Below are 18,401 nucleotides of genomic sequence, written 5' to 3'. Positions count from 1 at the left end.
TTTGTCCGGCATTGACCCAACCGTCGCTTATGCCGAAGAATATCGCTTTAGCTATTGTCAAACCACCAAAGTAATTGTCTGTACCGTTTAATAGTGTAAAGTCATGCAAAACAGTGCTCAGAACTAAGCTGCTTAGTTTTGGCAGCATGAACAAAACCGCGTTTAATCAGCCATATGAAATGGTGCGGAATGACTACCACTAATACCAGCATGCAGTGCAGCCATTGGTGTGTGTGTGTGTGTATGTGTGTATGTGTGTGTTGTTTGATTTTTGAGCTAGGAAGCTTTGGGCATATAGTGAGATATACAAAGTTTATGTTTACATTATGAGAAGAAGCCAGCCAGTGACTCCCCACCCTACCCTACCCCACCCTACCCCACCCCACCCGGAGAATTTTAAACTGGCTTGTTCGAAGGGGTCCATACCGAATCAGAAATCCCATCCCCCGTTGAAGACAGAGGCATAGAGCCACTGGGCGTAAATGGGTCAGTATCGGTGTCCGTTTCTCCCTCTGCTAAATACCTCTTCTCTTTCATCCAACTTGACCCACCATTTGGCCCAAAAGGGAAATCTTCTTTGTCTTGGGAGATGCTAAATCCACTTGGTGAACGTTCAAGTTCCTCATGGTTGACGGAGAGAAGGGACAACGGAGTATCGCTGTCTCTCGTTAGGCTGTGTTTCTGCCTTGAGTAGATCCTCTCTGTGTGGGGACTCCGGAGGTCGCCTGGAGGTGACTGGTAGGAAACGTGACGGTCCATGAAGGTAAGGATAGGCAAAACGGTCGGCCTCTCCGGGTATGAAGTTGAGAAAGGCGTGGCTGGCAATCGGCCAGAGTTTTGACTGGGAAAGGGCAATGAAAGTGGACCACTCCCATGGGTCTGTGTGGAGAAGCCATAAGGAGGAACCTTGTTCACCGGAACTTGGTGGAAACTTGGAGGCAATTCATGAATGGAAGGCTCAGAGTATTTGTAAATGATGGATTTCAGTTCGGAATATCTGTTATCCTCAGCGAGGGATGCAAGATCCTTAGACGGGCACACCTCCGTGACCTGGACTTGGAGCTGCTCTACATGTTGCATGTGCATGTCGACTAAAAAATCCAGTTTCTTTCCCATGTCGTGAACCTGGAGGAGAACGAGCGTCAGAATAAAGAAGGATGAATATTCGGTTTTTCCACCAACGATTTTTCCACCAACGATTCAAAATGTGCTTCTCTGGTAGCATGGAAAAGGGGTAAGGGCTTCCTCTTTCGAATTTCACATTATTATTATTATTATTATTATTATTATTATTATTATTATTATTATTATTATTATTATTATTATTATTATTTCCTGCCACTCCCGAGAGTGGGCTACAAAGTGTTCAATAAACCCCCCAATAAAACCCCATTAAAAACAGGACAAAATCGTAGAACAAACCTGACACATACGTAGCGGAATTCCTCAATCATCCAACCCCCAACAAACCTCTAGTGATTAGTGGGGAAAGGAGCCAAGACGGTAATGGCCTAACTAATGCCTAACGCCAGGAGGAACTCCAAACCAATCTTCCTCACTGCCCTGGTCTCAACCATAGACCTGGCGGAAGAGCTCCATTTTGCAGGCCCTTCAGAAGGCCAAAAGCTCCCACAAGGCCCGCAGCTCTTCCGGGAGCTCCTTCCACCAGGTGGGGGCCAGGACCGAGAAGGCTTCGTCTCTGGTCGAGACCAGGTATGCTTCCCGTAGAGAAGATTCACAATGCAAGCTGGTTGTTTCACCCCTATTTGACCACCTTTTCTGTGGCAAATTTCCACTGCTATGGGCCACAAACTTCTAATAAACACTCAACATGCAACATGCCTTCCTATGGCATTCTTATATCAAGATATTTAAAGATACTTAGATATAAAATAGAAATTTGAATGAATAAGGGATGTCTTTTGAGATGGAGGACAGAAATCAAAATCTATCGCAAATGACTGTGATGAGGCCTGCTCTTTGTGCTTTTATTCTTTTCTTTCTTTTCTATCATACTGTTCTTTCGATTTCTGCCTTTTCTTCTTGGTTGCATTGAAATTATTGATACAAATTTATATCGTAAAAGAAAGTGCGTTATCCAACATGTGCAGATTGAGCCAAGGAGAGACTCGGAGTATCTAGTTGTAAAGGTAAAGGTATCCCCTGTGCAAGCACCGAGTCATGTCTGACCCTTGGGGTGACGCCCTCCAGTGTTTTCATGGCAGACTCAATACGAGGTGGTTTGCCATTCCCTTCCCCAGTCATTACCATTTACCCCCCAGCAAGCTGGGTACTCATTTTACCGACCTCAGAAGGATGGAAGGCTGAGTCAACCTTGAGCCGGCTGCTGGGATCGAACTCCAAGGTCGGTAAAATGAGTACCCAGCTTGCTGGGGGGTAAACGGTAATGACTGGGGAAGGCACTGGCAAACCACCCCGTATTGAGTCTGCCATGAAAACGCTGGAACGTGTCATCCCAAGGTTCAGACATGGCTCGGTGCTTGCACATGGGATACCTTTACCTCTGACTCTGTTTAGGATTGCACTGTAAGCAGCCAATCACAACTGGACCAGATTGTCACTACAAAAACAAAACAAAATTCCAAAGGGGAGGGGAAAAAATTAACACCAAAAGCCGAGGATTTGTACCTGTCTTTCGACTCTGACGAATTTTCCCATCATGCTTTGGTCTTCGGGGTCTACTGTGGATGCTTTGGCTACATACGGCTCATTCCTAAAAGGGAAGAATGGTCCAGTTTAAGTGCATGCAAAACCCTCCCTCTCACCTCACCGTTCACTGAAAGTTCTCTTTTAATGACTCCCCGGTCCCACAATTGGGAAGGCATCTTTCATCTTGACATATTTATGGCCTGACAAAGTTTCTTCGATCCAGAGATGAACCCACACAAAAGATGATGCTATGACCTTTGTTTGTTATTCCTGCCAGGACTGTGTATATGACAAACATCTTCATTGTGCTATTGTCATGCTTTCTCAACCAGGGGTTTCGTGAAACCCTGGGGTTTCTTGAAGGCCCTGGAAGGGTTTCCCAAATGGGTGGATGTTAATTAATTTTTAAATATATTTCAAAATACATATTGGGTGGTATGACCATATATGGTCATGTTGACCCACCCACCCCTCCCACAATGACCAGTGATAGGCTTGAAGGAAGTGGGAAAGAGAGGAGCCCCAGGTGGGCGTGTCCACAGCTCTGCTTCCCAACCATATTCTGCACGATTGCGCCATTTCTGGGGTTTCTCAAAGCCTGAAGAATGTTTCAGGGCTTTCTCAGCAGCAAAAAAAAGCTGAGAAAGGCTGTGCTATGTATTCATTCATGGCTGACCTTCTCCTTGTCTAGGTGGTCTGATTATTTTCATTTCATTATCTGATGAAGTGCGCTGTTCACATGAAAACTCACAACTTGAATAAAACTTTTTGGGCCTTAAAAGTTCCATTGGACTCAAAATTTGTTCTGCAGGTTTGAGATACCTTTTTGGCAAAAGAGCCATGTGATGCTGATATTTGTATGTCTGCCTGGTCCCCACGGTTATTGCCCTTCTGAACCCCCCAATTCAACATCTAAGGCTATTTCATGTCCAACTGAACTGCAAATAGGCCAGCGTCCATCAGTCAGGCCTACCTAATATCTTCCCTCTTTCAAACTGAAAGCCAGATTATTGAAATAAGCCAAAGAATCCTGTAAACCAAATGATTTGTTCAAATAGTAGATGACTCAGGCCTCTAGCTGTGAGGATAGAAAACGTCATCAAGTTAATTTAAGACAACCAGATTACGGTGTCTTTGTAGGGTTTTCAATGCAAGAGAAGCAGTTTGCCAGTCCCTGACTCCATGTACCAACCTTGGATTTCCTTGGTGGTCCCCCATCCATGTACTAACCAGGACTGATCCTGCTTAGCTTCTGAGGCCTGATGAGACTGCGATAACCTAAGCCATCCAGGTCAGGATGGCCAACTTGGACATGTCTCTTGTAATCCATAAGACTGAGCAGTTCAATTGCTCTTGAATACAGAGATGGCAAAGGGGCACGTTCCAACCAAGACCATATATGGAAAACAGGTAAGGGAAGGGCCAAACCATTCTCTCCTTCCCTACTGGAAAAGCAAAGCTTTTCATACGCAAGAGCCAAATCTGCTTCTAAAGCTCTGCACCAAAGAAGTCAGATTCAACCCAACCAAATCAGGGAGGCACTGAACTAGCTATCTGGCTTCCTTTCTGAGCGGTCCAAAGCTCATCAGGATTCTGCACTTAAACAACAGACTTCCTAGCTATTGTGCGTCCGTCTAATGTAACTACTACTCATCATAGTTCTCCATTCAATTGCTGACAGATTATTACCCATAATGCTTTTGAAGACCAAAGAGCATCCTTTTTAGGTGGGGTGTTGTCAGCTTACACGTCCGTTGCCATGCAAGGATTACCAAGTCTCCCAGAGCTGACCCAGCACTGATGTGTTTCCCCCCAGCTAGACAGCAGCAGAATCTCAGAGTCAGTACCTGTTGCCTTCACCTTGTTGGAACTGACTGGGTGAAATAAAAGAACAGAAACTTTGATGGGTGTTACCAATGAACTACAAGCAGGATAACTTCACCTTGGAGACTGTTGCTGCGAAGGGTAAGAGAATGTCCCTCCCTTTTGAGATTTCTTGTGTTTGGGAGTAGATGGTGGTCCAGGAGCAAAAATCATATCTATTCTGAAAGAGAAGAAAATGGACCAGATGAAAGAACCATCATTCATTAGTTCGTTAGTTCGTTAGTTAGCTAGCTAGTTAGCTAGCTAGCTAGCTAGCTAGCTAGTTAGTTCCTTCCTTCCTTCCTTCCTTCCATTCATTCATTCATTCATTCATTCATTCATTCATTCATTCATCACTTTGTTTGTTTGACGGTTCATTGGTTCCTTTGTGAGTTCATTGTTCCTTAGTCTGTTCATTCCATTTATTGCCTGCCCTCACCCCAAGGCCAAATGGATCCAGGAGAATGTTGTAAGTCACTTTGGGTCCCTATGTGGCTTACCAGTGGCCAGATCCAATGCAAGCTAACCTCGTCTGTTTAAAAGCTCAGTGCAATTTTAGTCCACGACATACAGCAAGCCTTTTACCTTGCTTGAAGGTATTTGATTCTGGTGAGCATGTCTAGATGTCCCGCTGAATACTGCTCTATCACATCCTTTACGTCGTAAGGCCTCAAGGTCTCCTTGAATCTCTTCTTGTAGAGGCGGAACTGTAGTATCCTGGGGAAAGAAAACCATGTAGATCATTAGGGATTCCTTGGATGTTCTCGTGAAGAAAAGGGGTTGGATCGGGACTAAATCTTCCAGTGGCAGAATGGAACTCTCCTGCTTCTCTCCCCCCAGTGGTCCCCATCAAAGGATGCTTCCTGGGAGAGAGCAGAACATAAGGAAAGACAATGAGGGCTCCCTGTAGAGGGAACTGTCAACATAGTGTGGACCTGGAGTTGGCAGACATGATCTGGATGGATCCAGACTGAAGACACGGCCGAATACCAAGCAGATATTGGGGGACAGAGTCATGGGGGAGAGCTGTTGACCAACATGGATTTTTCAAAGTTATTTTCCTCCTCTGGACAAAGGAGTGACAGCTTGGGTGACAGATTCCCTGCTGCAGGTGGTAAAATAGCAGCCCTACCTGTATCCAGCCTAATAGCTATAGTAGCCTTTCTCTATTTTTTAATCATTCAGAAACCCCTGAAACATTCCTCAGCCTTTGAGAAGCCACAGAAGCGGGGCAATTGTGCAGAATATGATGGGGAAGCACAGCTATGGACGCACCCATCCAGAACCTCTCCCCTTCTCAACCCCTCCAGGCCCATCATTGGCCAATTTGGGAGGATGGAGCAGGTCGACATGAATATATATGGTCAGACCACCCGATAAATGTTTAACACATTAAAAAATATATATAAAGAATTAACTCCCACCCATTCGAGAAACCTTCCAAGGTTTCCAAGAAAACCCAGGGTTTCACAAAACCCTGGTTGAGAAAGCCTGGTCTACAGTGAAGGGCCAGCAGCAGGTGACCCTCAAGATATTTCCACGCCCTCCTTCCCACCCCTGCTGGCAGCCAAATCCATGGAGGTGGGGAGAAAAAGAAAGATGTGAGGGACAACTTTCCAAGACCATTTAAATATTCAGTGGAAGCTCCTTGGGTGTCCTTGGGCTGGTCACACTTCTCAGGCTAGCTCATACACAGGTTTGTTGGGAGAAGAAACCGGGAAAAGCAAGCCCTCTGCTCTGAGCTCCAGGTCAAAGAGGCTTACAAAGTCTCCAAGCGGCTTACAATTGCCTACCCTTCCACTCCCCACAAAAGATACCCTGTGAGATAGGTGAGACTGAGAGAGTTCTGAGAGAACTGGGACTGGCCCAGGATCACCCAGAAGGCTACATTGCAATTGCCACTCTCCACAACAAACACCTTGTGAGGTAGGCAGGGCTGTGAGAGCTCTGAGAGAACTGTGACTGGTACAAGGTCATCCAGCTGGCTGCATGCGGGTGAACAGGGAATCAAACCCTGTCCTCCAGATTAGACGCTGCCACTCTTAACCACCACACCAAGCTGGCCCTCAGCCGACCTTCCTGAGGGTTGAAGCTCTTTGAAGAAGGCAAACAGAAAGGACGACGTACACAAAATTTACCTGACAGCTCGGATGACCACCTTCAGTGTGGGGATCATGTCTTCTGTGAGGAGTTCATTGCTGTACCCTCTGTCTTCTGCCAGAGGATCCCCAGTTCCAGCATCTAAAAGAGTGGGGGGCAAGCACCCCGAGGTAGAAGTGAACAGAACAAGGTCAATGTGTGCTGAATGCTCTTGATGTTAGATTCAGGAGAGTGTACAGTGAGCATATGGGGGAGATCACACCTACAGGCAGGATAGCTACTTGTCGGAAGTTCTCAAGGATGCCTAGAGGTCTAGGTGGACCCTGGGGGTATGACCCTGAGCCTCTCTTTGGGCCCTCATTGCACACCCCCGGTGCATGATCAAGACTTTATGGCTGATGAGAACTTTGTCACCCAAGCATTCTTCAGTATTGGGGTTCCTGGAGGCAGAGCCTGGAGACCGGAGGGAGGGGCACAGCCAGAAGACATACTTGACTAGACATACTTTCGTTGGCAGGGTGATGTCTCTGCTTTTTAGGATGCTGTCTAGATTTGCCATAGCTTTCCTCCCCAGGAACAAGCGTCTTTTAATTTCTTTGCTGCAGTCCCCATCTGCAGTGATCTTGGAGCCCTGGCTTCTTTACTGCCCCTCAAAGGCCATGAAAATCCTAACATTTAAAATCATAGAATCACAGAATCATAGAGTTGGATGGGGCCATACAGGCCATCTAGTCCAACCCCCTGCTCAACGCAGGTTCAGCCCTAAGCATCCTAAAGCAATCCCAAGCGAACGCATCAGAACTTTTGTTACAGTCAAAACCCATGCAATGCTTCATCTCAACTCTAATCAGTAGGGGGTTCAGGAAAGAGAAAGACAAGCGGGAGATCATTTACCTTCAGAAGTTTGCCAGAATGCGTACGCTTTCATTCGGAACGCCGTACGAAAACGCTCCCTATTATTCAAGGCAACAGTCTTAGATTCTTTAGAAGGGCTTTCTTCAATTGCATCTACATTCAGAGGGGTAAATAGCTTTCCTTTAGTATTGGTACCACGAACCCGATCCAAGAGACCCAGCTTTTGGCTAAAAAAATAAGGAAAAGGGATCATTTTTCCCCCCCTTGCTGAATGCCGACTTACGCCAAGCTGTATTTCAACAGTTCCCCCCCCCACACACACACACACTGATAAAATGATACATCAAGGAGAACACAATAGTCAGCAATATTCCTGAAGCTTCAGGTATCGAGTCCCCTATCCACAGATTGTGGGGAGCTTCAGATTGACCCCAATAAGACATGAAAAGCAAGCCAGGTAACACCAAGCTCAGCTACTGAGCATCCCAGTGATAGCATAGAACCATAGAGTTGGAAGGGGCCATACAGGCCATCTAGTCCAACCCCCTGCTCAGAATCAGAATCACAGAATCATAGAGTTGGAAAGGGCCATGCAGGCCATCTAGTCCAACCCCCTGCTCAGAATCAGAATCACAGAATCATAGAGTTGGAAAGGGCCATGCAGGCCATCTAGTCCAACCCCCTGCTCAACGCAGGATCAGCCCTAAGCATCCTAAAGCATCCAAGAAAAGTGTGTATCCAACCTTTGCTTGAAGACTGCCAGTGAGGGGGAGCTCACCACCTCCTTAGGCAGCCTATTCCACTGCTGAACTACTCTGACTGTGTACATCGTTGTACTTGTAGTTTAAACCCATTACTGCGTGTCCTCTCCTCTGCAGCCAATGGGAACAGCATCCTGTCCTCCTCCAAGTGACAACCGTTCAAATACTTTCAAATAGCAGCACTGATAGCATCAGTGGTGTGAAGGCAGGTCCACCCCATAGTAGGTTATGGTACAGAAGCAAGGTCAACATTCCGTCATGCAGTGGTCCCAAACCCTCCCCTTCTCAGGCTCCACCCTCAAACCTCCAGGAATTCCCCAACTCAGAGTTGGTAATCACAATGAAGAACTACTTTTGGATGACCTGACAGCTTTTGAGAGCAGGGAAAAGTGAAAACAGATAGTTAGGTTTCTTTGTTGACAAATTGGGGGTAGAGAAAGTGGGAAAGGGCCAGGCTTCTGCAACTAGGCTCCCCAAGTATCAAGTCTACAATACTGAGCAAGACGACTGGTCTATTTAGCGGAGTCCGTCCCATTCCGACTGGCTCTCCAGTGCCTTCTTTCCCACACAAGTTACTTGGGATCCTCACACTGGAGATGCCAGAACTGGACATGGGCTCTTCAGTTTGAAAAAGTGTACTCTACTATAGGGATGATGGTCCTCGGGTGGGACCTGAGGATCCCCTGGAAATATAGCTCATCTCCAGACTAAAGAGATCAGTTCCCCGAGAGAAAATGGCTGTTTCATAGAAACACAGAGTTGGAAGGGACCCTAGGAACTCCAGGGTCATCTAGCCCACCCCCCTGCAGAATGCAGGAACTCACAACTAGATGTCCACCCACAGTGCCCCCAATTTCATGCCCAAGTGATCCCACCATCAAAAATCTCCAGAATCCAGCCTGGCCCGGAGGGAATTCAACTACCATCTCACAGTGGCAATTAGCAATTCCCTGGGTATCCAAGGAAGGGCCACAAGATACAAGCACTGGCACATCCCTTCCTGCCCACCCACTCACCATCTGCCTAAGTTCATCAAATTTTGTTTTGGAGGGTAAACTCCTTAAGCATTATACTCCACTGAGGTCCCTCCGTGCCTTAAATCCTCCCCACTCTTGGCTCCGCCCCCAAAGTCTCCTGGTATTTCCCACCCCAGAGCTGGCAACCCTATCTCCTATTCATACTGTTCTCAATTTGTTGTATGTCCAAAAGTATTATGTGTTTCCAATTATTATATGTGCAAAAATGATGACATTGTACCACACCACAAGTTGCAATGTAAACCGCCCTGAGCTGCAGGGGAGGGCAGTATATAAATGTAATAAATAAATGAATAAAACATACATAGATGATGGATAGATCTCCTTTAAGGGGTGGCAAGAAGTGCAAGATTCAATGAAAGCTTCTGCTAGCTAAACCCCAAAACATCATTGGCTGGGCTCCTATTTTGTTAGGGCTTTGAACATGTCTGCTGTGTTGATACTTTTTGTCAGCAATTATGCCCTGGTGTGCAATATCCAACAGGCTTAATGAATCCACAGGTTGCAGCTCAGCCTTGGCTCTTTATAATGTAATTCCAAGCCTCTTCTATCCATTAATTTGGTGGCCCCACACCCTCTGCTGGTGGGAAGGAGGCACTTTCACTAAAATGCTAACTGCTTGTGAGAAATTCAGACCATTTCCGCACATAGAATCAGCCTCTGGACAGCCCCTGATTGCTGGTGGGTTTTAGAGCCCCCGCCACATGATGTCGCCTGCATCCTGTCCAGGGGCTGGCTCACGTTTTGCCCAGATTTGCCTTGGGATGAGGGAAATCACAAAAAATGGATTTGCCACTTTTTATCTCGCATCCCATCGGTGAGCAACCGGGGCAAGCCTGTATGGAGGGGGAAAGGTGTGATCGTCTCTGTAGCATTGTCTTGCCCTCACACCTGTCCTGCCCTCTCCATTTCCTCCTCCGAGTTATTATTTTTTTAATGGTGCAGTCTGTGTTGCAGTGCGATCACAAAACTACATTGTCAAAGGTAAAATAAAATCTTCTGCAAAGTGTCCACGATCTTTTTGGGATGTGGCAGGCAAAACATAGTCCCACATCTGTTTTCTGGAGGTGGGAAATCAACTGGGAAAGAGGGGCAGGTGGGAGATCAAGCAGCCTTCCCCTGATCATCCAGGCGTCCTGAGCACTTTGTTTTTAAACCAACCTTTTACAAAAAAAAAACAACTCTTTGGGCTCCAGTTACCATGTTCAACCTCTCATAATCCAGGCAGGCAAAACACAGTCCTGTTTCTGTTTTCTGGAATTGGGAATGAACTGGGAAAGGGGGGGGGGGGTAATCAAGCAGCCTTCTCCTGATCATCCAGGTGTCCTGAGCACTTTGTTTTTAAGCCAACGGTTTACACAAAATGACTCTTTGAGGCTCCAGTTACCATGTGCAGCATCTCACAAATCCACCCAGACAGAAATGGAGCCCAAAAAAACATGAATCCCAAAAGGGGGAAATACTCTATCATTCTGACATTTCTCCATAGCAATGCAGAAGCATTAATTTTTTAATTAAAAATGTGTCTGTGTTGTGGCATAACTGCATAGCGACACGTAAGTGCCTTTAAAAAATGAATATCGGGGTTTGGGGGAGAAGAAAATTTCAGTCCACGAGAGAACTGCTCCCGTGAGGAGGGCTGCAAACATGAGGTTTACCATCCTGCGCTTGCAAGCAGGAGGACACATGCGTTTTACCCTCCGTACGGAAACGGTCAAAGAAAAGGGGCCGACCGGGACAGAATCCCAAATTGCCATGGGAAAGATAATGAGCATGATGGATCCTTTTGAATGATGCCCCAACCAGACTCTGTACCAGGATTCTTCTAGGTGGGGTGCAAATATCACCCCCCAAATGCAATCAAGCCCACACTGCAGTATGAAGACTCCAAATGTATGGGGGTTCAGGTAGAATTAGCCCCAAAGGCTGTGTAAGAATAGAAACGTGGATTCCCAGAAAAACAGCAACAATTTTAAAAAGTGTGTTCCCCCTCCCCCAGCCCTTTCTCCAATTTAATGGGGGGGGAAATCAACTTTGGGGGGGGGGAACAGTTGGTTCTTTGGGGGGAGAACCAGACTATACAACATGTTCTCTTTGGGGACAAACTATGCAAGCCCATGATTTTGTTCAACAAGTGCCCCCGGAAGATTTTTACATGAAGCTATAGCATTTGGTTATGGTCACCCCGGTAGATACCACAGACGTACACGGGCTTTGCAACGGATATTGTTCCCATGGAACTAACTTTGTCTGCAGCGATTCAGGGTTTGCGTGAAGAAATACTATTGAATCGCTCTTTTACTCAGTAACCAAAAATGCTGCTGGTCCTACAATGCCTGTATTCAGAATTCGGATCATGACGCTGAGGCAGGCAATGGCAAATCACCTCCAAACGTCCCTTGCCTGGCTCCCCACAATTGTAGGATCTCCTGGCTACTCTATACACATGCCATGGGATACATAAATAGAAGAAAAAGAAGAGTTGGTTCTTAGATGCCGCTTTTCTCTACCCGAAGGAGGCTCAAAGCGGCTTACAATCGCCTTCCCTTTCCTCTCTCCACAACAGACACCCTGTGAAGTAGGTGAGGCTGAGAGAGCCCTGATATTACTGAAGAAGAAGAAGAAGAGTTGGTTCTTAGATGCTGCTTTTCTCTACTCAAAGGAGTCTCAAAGCGGCTTACAATCGTCTTTCCTTTCCTCTCCCCACAACAGACACCCTGTGAGGGAGGGGAGGCTGAGAGAGCCCTGATATTACTGCTTGGTCAGAACACTTTTATCAGTGCCATGGCGAGCCCAAGGTCACCCAGCTGGCTGCATATGGGGGAGCGCAGAATCGAACCCGGCATGCCAGATTAGAAGTCCACACTCCTAACCACTACACCAAACTGGCTTTTTAAAAAAAAATAACCATTTGTTGAATGTTTTGCTATGTGAAACCTCCCTGCAAGTACAAAAGCAGCCCAGTCTAAAGTGGGCCAAGACTTCTTTTTTGAAATAGGATACCTGGAGCGGAGCGACCAATGTGCACAAAAGGCCAGACACGGGACTGCCACTTTCAGCAGAAGTCTTGAGCTCAGTCTCTCTTTCTAGTCCCATTCTTAGCCAGGACGTTACCCGCCTATCTCATTTTCTAACACAGGGTCCTCAAGGGCCATTTCTCCACCACGTTTCTGAATATTGCTGAGTTAGCTCAGAGTAAGATACCAAGGGGGTTAGTGGAGATCTCACTTTTGCCCCGAGGGTTCGCACAATTGAGTTGGAAGAAGTTTTCTGAACCATTCATGCAACAGCCAAATGCAAGTCTGCCTCAGCATGCAATCCAGACATTTCCCTCTTTGTGATCTTTGATCCCCAAAATTCATAACCAAATCAGAGATGGGTGTGGGGGAGGGGAGATAAAATAAAACGGCAGCCTTAAGCCGAATGGCAGAGCACAGCATGCCTCCCTCCTGTTTCTAGGCCATCTTGCTTTCAGGGGGGGAGGGCAAGGGGAAGCAATAATCATTGAGCAAAAATATAGCGGCCATATTTGCAGAATTTTTTTTTGGAGGGGGGGGGTTGCAGCCTCCAAACTGGAAACACAAGACAACCATGCTTGCATCTGATTTTTACTACATTAGCGAAACAGATATTTCAACATGGAAGAGATCCGCTCCCAATGAGCTGCCCATTTTTTAAAATGAGGTTGGGATAATCAATATATTTTCTAGCCCTCTGTGGCCCTGGCGCCTGTCTGTTGGAATGAGTTGCTAGTCAAGATCCGGGCCCTTACGGAGCTGTCAAAATTCCACAGGGCCTGTAAAATGGCACTCTTCTGCCAGGCCTATGGTTGAGACTGGGACGATCCAGAAGAACTATGGGCCTCTCTCCTCTCCTCTCCTCTCCCTCTCCCTCTCCCTCTCCCTCTCCTCCCTTCCCTCTCCATGTTTTTCCCTCCCATACAAGGCTCCCTCTCCAGGGGATAGTCTCAGCACCATCAGAACTACTGAACTTGGCTACCGAATAAATTGTATTTTATCATTTTAAAATAGTTTTAAATGTACACTTTTGTAAGGAAACCGCCCTGAGCCCCTCATTGGTGGTCTATAAAATAAATTATAACTAAATAAATACGGATGTCGGACTAATGCAATACTGTATCTACTCTTACCTCATAGACCTAGACTAGCCTGATCATGTCGCATCTTGGGAGCTATGCAGTATCAGGCCTTGTTAGTATTTGGATGGGAGACCACCAAGAAAGCCCAGGGTCACTATGCACAGAAAGGCAATGGCCAACCTTCTCCAAATGTCGCTTGCCTTGAAAACCCTTCAGGGTCACCCTAAGTTGGCTATGACTTGGTCGCACTTTCAACACACACAATGCAATACTCGGGAAACCAGGGCAGTATCTACATCAATCTGTCCCGAAAAGCTCACAACTTGCAATGCAATCCCATATGGGTTTACTCCAGCGTGAGCCCACTGGGCTCAGACTGGCTTGCTCTACACAGGATTGAATGTTGATGTCGGTCTGCGAGTACCACTGCAGAGGGTGAGAAGAATGTTCCACCATTTCCCAAAATCTCTGCAATCAGAAAACAGCCACAGCAAAGCAAAAGGGGTGGGCAGCAGATCTTTCCTCTCCACGGTGCTCCTTTTCAAGGTGTGGGCAGGGGTTCTGTACTTAAAGAAACATATGAAGATAAAATCCTGTCGACTGAAGAGGCACGATCAATGCTCCTGCCTCCGGGTTTCCCACATAATTCCTGGCTTGGGTATCCCAGGGTTCAATTCCAATCAGAGGAAAGTTAGGCCAGGAAAAAGGGAATGGAAAAGAAGAACCAGGGAAAGGAGGGTGGTTGAGGGAGGAGGGTCTAAATGGAAGAGGGACAGCAAAGGTTGGAAGAACTGGGGACCAAGCTGTTGTCCTCTAGGCCAGGGGTAGTCAAACCTGTGGTCCTCCAGATGTTCATGGACTACAATTCCCATGAGCCCCTGCTAGCAAATGTACCAACATCATCACATCGTGCCTTCTGGGGTCTTATGCTCGGGTACAGAAAATAAGCCCACCTTGGTTGTTACACTCAGCACCTTCAAAATGTCCCCCTTCCCCAAACGCGGCAGCCATTCCCCAGTCCTTCAAGAAGGGGAGTGTCTAAAAGGCAATCTCAGGGCGTGCCAAGAAGTTTTGCTTGCAATGTCACCCTCTTGCACTGTCTCAGGGAGGGGTGATACGAGTTCTCCTGTGTCCTTCATAGGCCACCGTACATTATCGGCCCAACAGATCCAAAGCCACCCGATACTGTAGCTGACATCTTGCATTCCCATAGGGAAAAAGATGAATCAATTTCATAGTCAATTGCCCCATTTTATGCTAGACCATTTTTTTTTGCCTTAAGGTTCTTGGGATGTTGGAGGTAGTAGTGGACTACTGTAGTAAAAATTACCAAAATGAAAAAAAAAAGGGGGATAGCTTTGCAGGCAACGGACAGCATGCAGCGTAGAGGAAAGGCTCAGCTGTTACTCAGATGCATGTACCTAAGTTTTCGGGTGACGCTTGATCCAAAGAATGCTTCCCTACTAAACATGACATTACTGCAAATTGGAGAAAAGATGTCAGTGTGAGCGTTTAATGTTCATTTTCCTGGAACAATCCAAAATACCAAAACCGGTGGACAAATGCGCTCCCTTCATCCATTTTCCCGTTCCCCAGAAGAGAAGCAAATTAGACTAACGTTTTTACAGGTCTGCCGTTACTTACACGGCTAGTAACAATCAAGACGAGCAATGACAACTAGTTAAACAAAAGAATGATTCTAAGTATACACACATTAAACAATGTTTGGAAGAGATAGTACATTAGAGCAGCGGGTTCCAAATTGTTTTATTAGGGCTGGGTTAATGGCATCATGGGGCACCTGAAATCGTCAAGCAGTCCTGATGATAACGACAAACCGTTTGTGTCACCATTCATACAGAAGCCTCATCACAAAACAGGAAGAGGAAACAGCTGTCTGGGTCACATGACTGTTGCTAAATACGATGATGTCACTGAGTTGCCCTCAACATGCGGCGACTGGTCACATGACTATGTTGACAGCCCTTCCTGGGATAGTGGATCACGTTCCTGTTCGACCTCTTTTCTGAAATCTTCCCATGGTCTAGTTAGTTGGAAATTAGGATTCCAAAATGACGAGAATTTGAGAAACATGTATTGTGACACTCCTGAACCTTTGCCTGTCATTTCCCCAGAAAGCACTTTCAGGGGGGGGGGACTACTTGGGGGGGTCATAACTTGGACCCCATAAATCAGTTACTTCAGGTATTAGAATAAGTCATCCCCTGCCACAAATGGAAGCTCATCCCCTGCCACAAATTTTGTTAGTCTTTAAGCTGCTCCTGAGCTCTCGTCTAACATCCCCCAGGGTACAAGAGGTCGTGAGTCAAAGCTCTCCTTGTTAGATACCACATGACATCAAAGCACATGGATGAAATGTGCTTGGATTCATGAAAACGTATCCCCTGGAAAATGTTGGTTTTTAAGGTGCTGCCGGGGTCCAGTTTTGCCTTTCAAGAACCTGGTGTCAACCCCCCCCAGAAAAGGACCTCTTTCTCCTACAGTTTTGTAACTTTTCCCCCCTTTCCCCTTCTTCAGTTTAGTTCTTAGAAGGCTGTGGAGAACACAGGCCCAGACAGCTTCTTAAGGCAGCAAACAGGTACGTTTCTGTAACGAGGCTATCATGTCATCCTATTATGTTGAAAGAAGGCATCATATTAATTTGTACTGAATCCACCTCTGGGCAAGAAACACACTATGTACTCGAGTGCATTAATCATCTGGAAAAACCGCAAGGGGATGAGCACACAACAAGCGGACTGACGCTTTCGATTATCTTAAGCAAAGGAAAAAGACCGCCGCTGACAGGTCGTCTGTGGGTTACGTTTAGCATTGTACACATCAGAAGTTACAAAATGATTTACTCCTAGAATCCCTTCTTCTCAGGCTTGGAGACATTTCATGGGAAGAAATTGCCTGCTCTGTGATGAGTCCTCTTTGGAAACTGAAGGGCAAGCTCCACATTGTTAAAGAAAATCAAGAGTGGTGGATGAGAGGTGATTTGTGGAGCTGAAGGACCAAACCACCTTGTAACGGGTGGATTCATGTGCTTTGACAGGCTTGTCTATCGGTTCATGTCTATCATTAGTGCTGTAGCAAAAATGAATAAACTGGGACTTGTATGAAATAAGAATGAAAGAATAACTGAAGAGAGACGACTCTATATAAGTCCAATTTGGATATTTTATATTGCCATATTAGTTTCCCACTGCGTCCGTACTATTGTATATCATTAGTGCTGTGGCATAGAACTTCTTTAAGAAAAGCAGAATATTCGGAGGGAGCGAAACCCTGCACCCTCCTCTTCGTACAACATGGTTTTTCTGCTGCTTTAAGGATTTTCCTCCCAGAATGCCTCTGATACAGGAAGGGAGATTGTCGGGAGGGTGTGACAGAGCCGAGGAGATAAGCCAGGGGAGAGGGCAAGATTTACCGCCCCACATTTGCAGATTTCATTATTTTTAATAGAGCCCTTGACTTGATGTGGAAGGATAGATGGGTTGGCCCTGGTGAGTCCTTGAATGGGAGACCACCAAAAAAAAATCCACAGTTGCTACACAGGAGCCCACTGAACTAGAATGCCTTGGACCAGGGATAGTCAACCTGTGGTCCTCCAGATGTTCATGGACTACAATTCCCATGAGCCCCTGCCAGCAAACGCTGGCAGGGGCTCATGGGAATTGTAGTCCATGAACATCTGGAGGACCACAGGTTGACTACCCCTGCCTTGGACTTCCCAAGAAGAACATTATAGAGGCGACAGAACGTTGCGTGATCATTAAGGCTATTTAATTTCTCTCTGTGAACAATGCCAAAAATCAATTACATCTGTTTGTTTCTTTTTCCTTCCGGGGATGATCCATTTAGGTGTCCTTAGCGCCAGTTAATTCCCTCAAGCCCGCATAAAGAAGGGATGAAACCCTTTACGAATCTCGCAAGATCAGAGGCATCCGCTTGGACTTTGGCTAGCAATACATCATCGGGACACTTCTGGCAGCCAGCGAAATGTTAATCCGTGGTTATTCCATCGAGAGGGCCTCATTTTCCCTCGTTGTTAGAAGACGACACATTAGAAAGGCAGACAAAGACGGCGGCTGAAATAATTAGCCCGTAATTAGTCCACCAGCCAGAGTCTGCGGACTGTATTTGTGTGCCTCGGACTGAACGTGTAACGAATGGCATGACATGAAGCGGATGGGGGTGTTAATTACATACCTGGAACCGTCCACTTGCTCCTTCCTGCATTGGAAAACGGGAAGCGGGAAGAGAGAAAGAAAGCAAGGAGAAAGGGAACATGGGTTATATTCAGCCATTCAGGACAGGCAGTCGTAGAAGAAGAAGAAGAAGAAGAGTTGGTTCTTATATGCCACCTTTCTCTACCAGAAGGAATCTCAAAGCGGCTTCCATTCGCCTTTCCTTTCCTCTCCCCACAACAGACACCCTGTGAGGGAGGGGAGGCTGAGAGAGCCCTGATATTACTGAAGAAGAAGAAGAGTTGGTTCTTATATGCCACCTTTCTCTACCAGAAGGAATCTCAAAGCGGCTTCCATTCGCCTTCCCTTTCCTCTCCCCACAACAGACACCCTGTGGGGTGGGTGAGGCTGAGAGAGCCCTGATACTACTGCTTTTATCAGTGCTGTGGCAAGCCCAAGGTCACCCAGCTGGTTGCATGTGGAGGAGGAGCGGGGAATCAAACCGGGCTCGCCAGATTAGAGGTCCACACTCTAACCATCACACGAAGCTGGGCAACGTTCTTCGGCTGTTCATTTCCTAGCTAAGAAAAGGCCTCCTTTCCCCTTTTAAACCACAACAAAGCTGTCTGATTTGCAAGAGTGAGGTGGCCTCCTCGAGTGGCAAATGGAGGGGATCCAATTAAAGGAAGCCCTTTGTATATTACAAGAGAGAATTGGTACCTAATCGATTGGTGCATTTTTATTTTCCGTCGACAAATATCCGGGAGGAACAATTTGCTTTTCTGCCTGGTGCGTCAAAATGTTTGGGACCAACCTCAGCTGG

At 46.5% G+C, this 18,401-nt stretch overlaps 1 protein-coding gene across 2 annotated transcripts in view; it reads right to left on the bottom strand.

The window, feature by feature from the left end:
- Positions 1 to 389: 389 nt before the first annotated feature.
- The window catches only part of KCNQ3 (potassium voltage-gated channel subfamily Q member 3), a 113,733-nt gene continuing 95,721 nt past the window's right edge, over positions 390 to 18,401 (bottom strand). The window contains exons 9-16 of one of the 2 annotated variants that reach the window (XM_077351473.1): positions 17,601 to 17,620; positions 14,807 to 14,863; positions 7,528 to 7,715; positions 6,672 to 6,774; positions 5,119 to 5,250; positions 4,613 to 4,714; positions 2,650 to 2,734; positions 390 to 1,125 (exon numbers count right to left, since the gene is read on the bottom strand). In XM_077351473.1, the coding sequence (XP_077207588.1) occupies positions 397 to 1,125; positions 2,650 to 2,734; positions 4,613 to 4,714; positions 5,119 to 5,250; positions 6,672 to 6,774; positions 7,528 to 7,715; positions 14,807 to 14,863; positions 17,601 to 17,620 (1,416 nt within the window). In that variant the 3' untranslated portion in view covers positions 390 to 396. The remainder of the gene's footprint in view (positions 1,126 to 2,649; positions 2,735 to 4,612; positions 4,715 to 5,118; positions 5,251 to 6,671; positions 6,775 to 7,527; positions 7,716 to 14,806; positions 14,864 to 17,600; positions 17,621 to 18,401) is intronic. The other variant, XM_077351474.1, reaches the window with a different exon arrangement.

This window comes from Paroedura picta, chromosome 9 (genome assembly GCF_049243985.1).
Source record: "Paroedura picta isolate Pp20150507F chromosome 9, Ppicta_v3.0, whole genome shotgun sequence".
NCBI classification, from domain to species: domain Eukaryota; kingdom Metazoa; phylum Chordata; class Lepidosauria; order Squamata; family Gekkonidae; genus Paroedura; species Paroedura picta.
The sequence above is the reverse complement of the archived record's forward strand: the minus strand, read 5'-3'. Positions and strand labels throughout refer to the sequence as shown.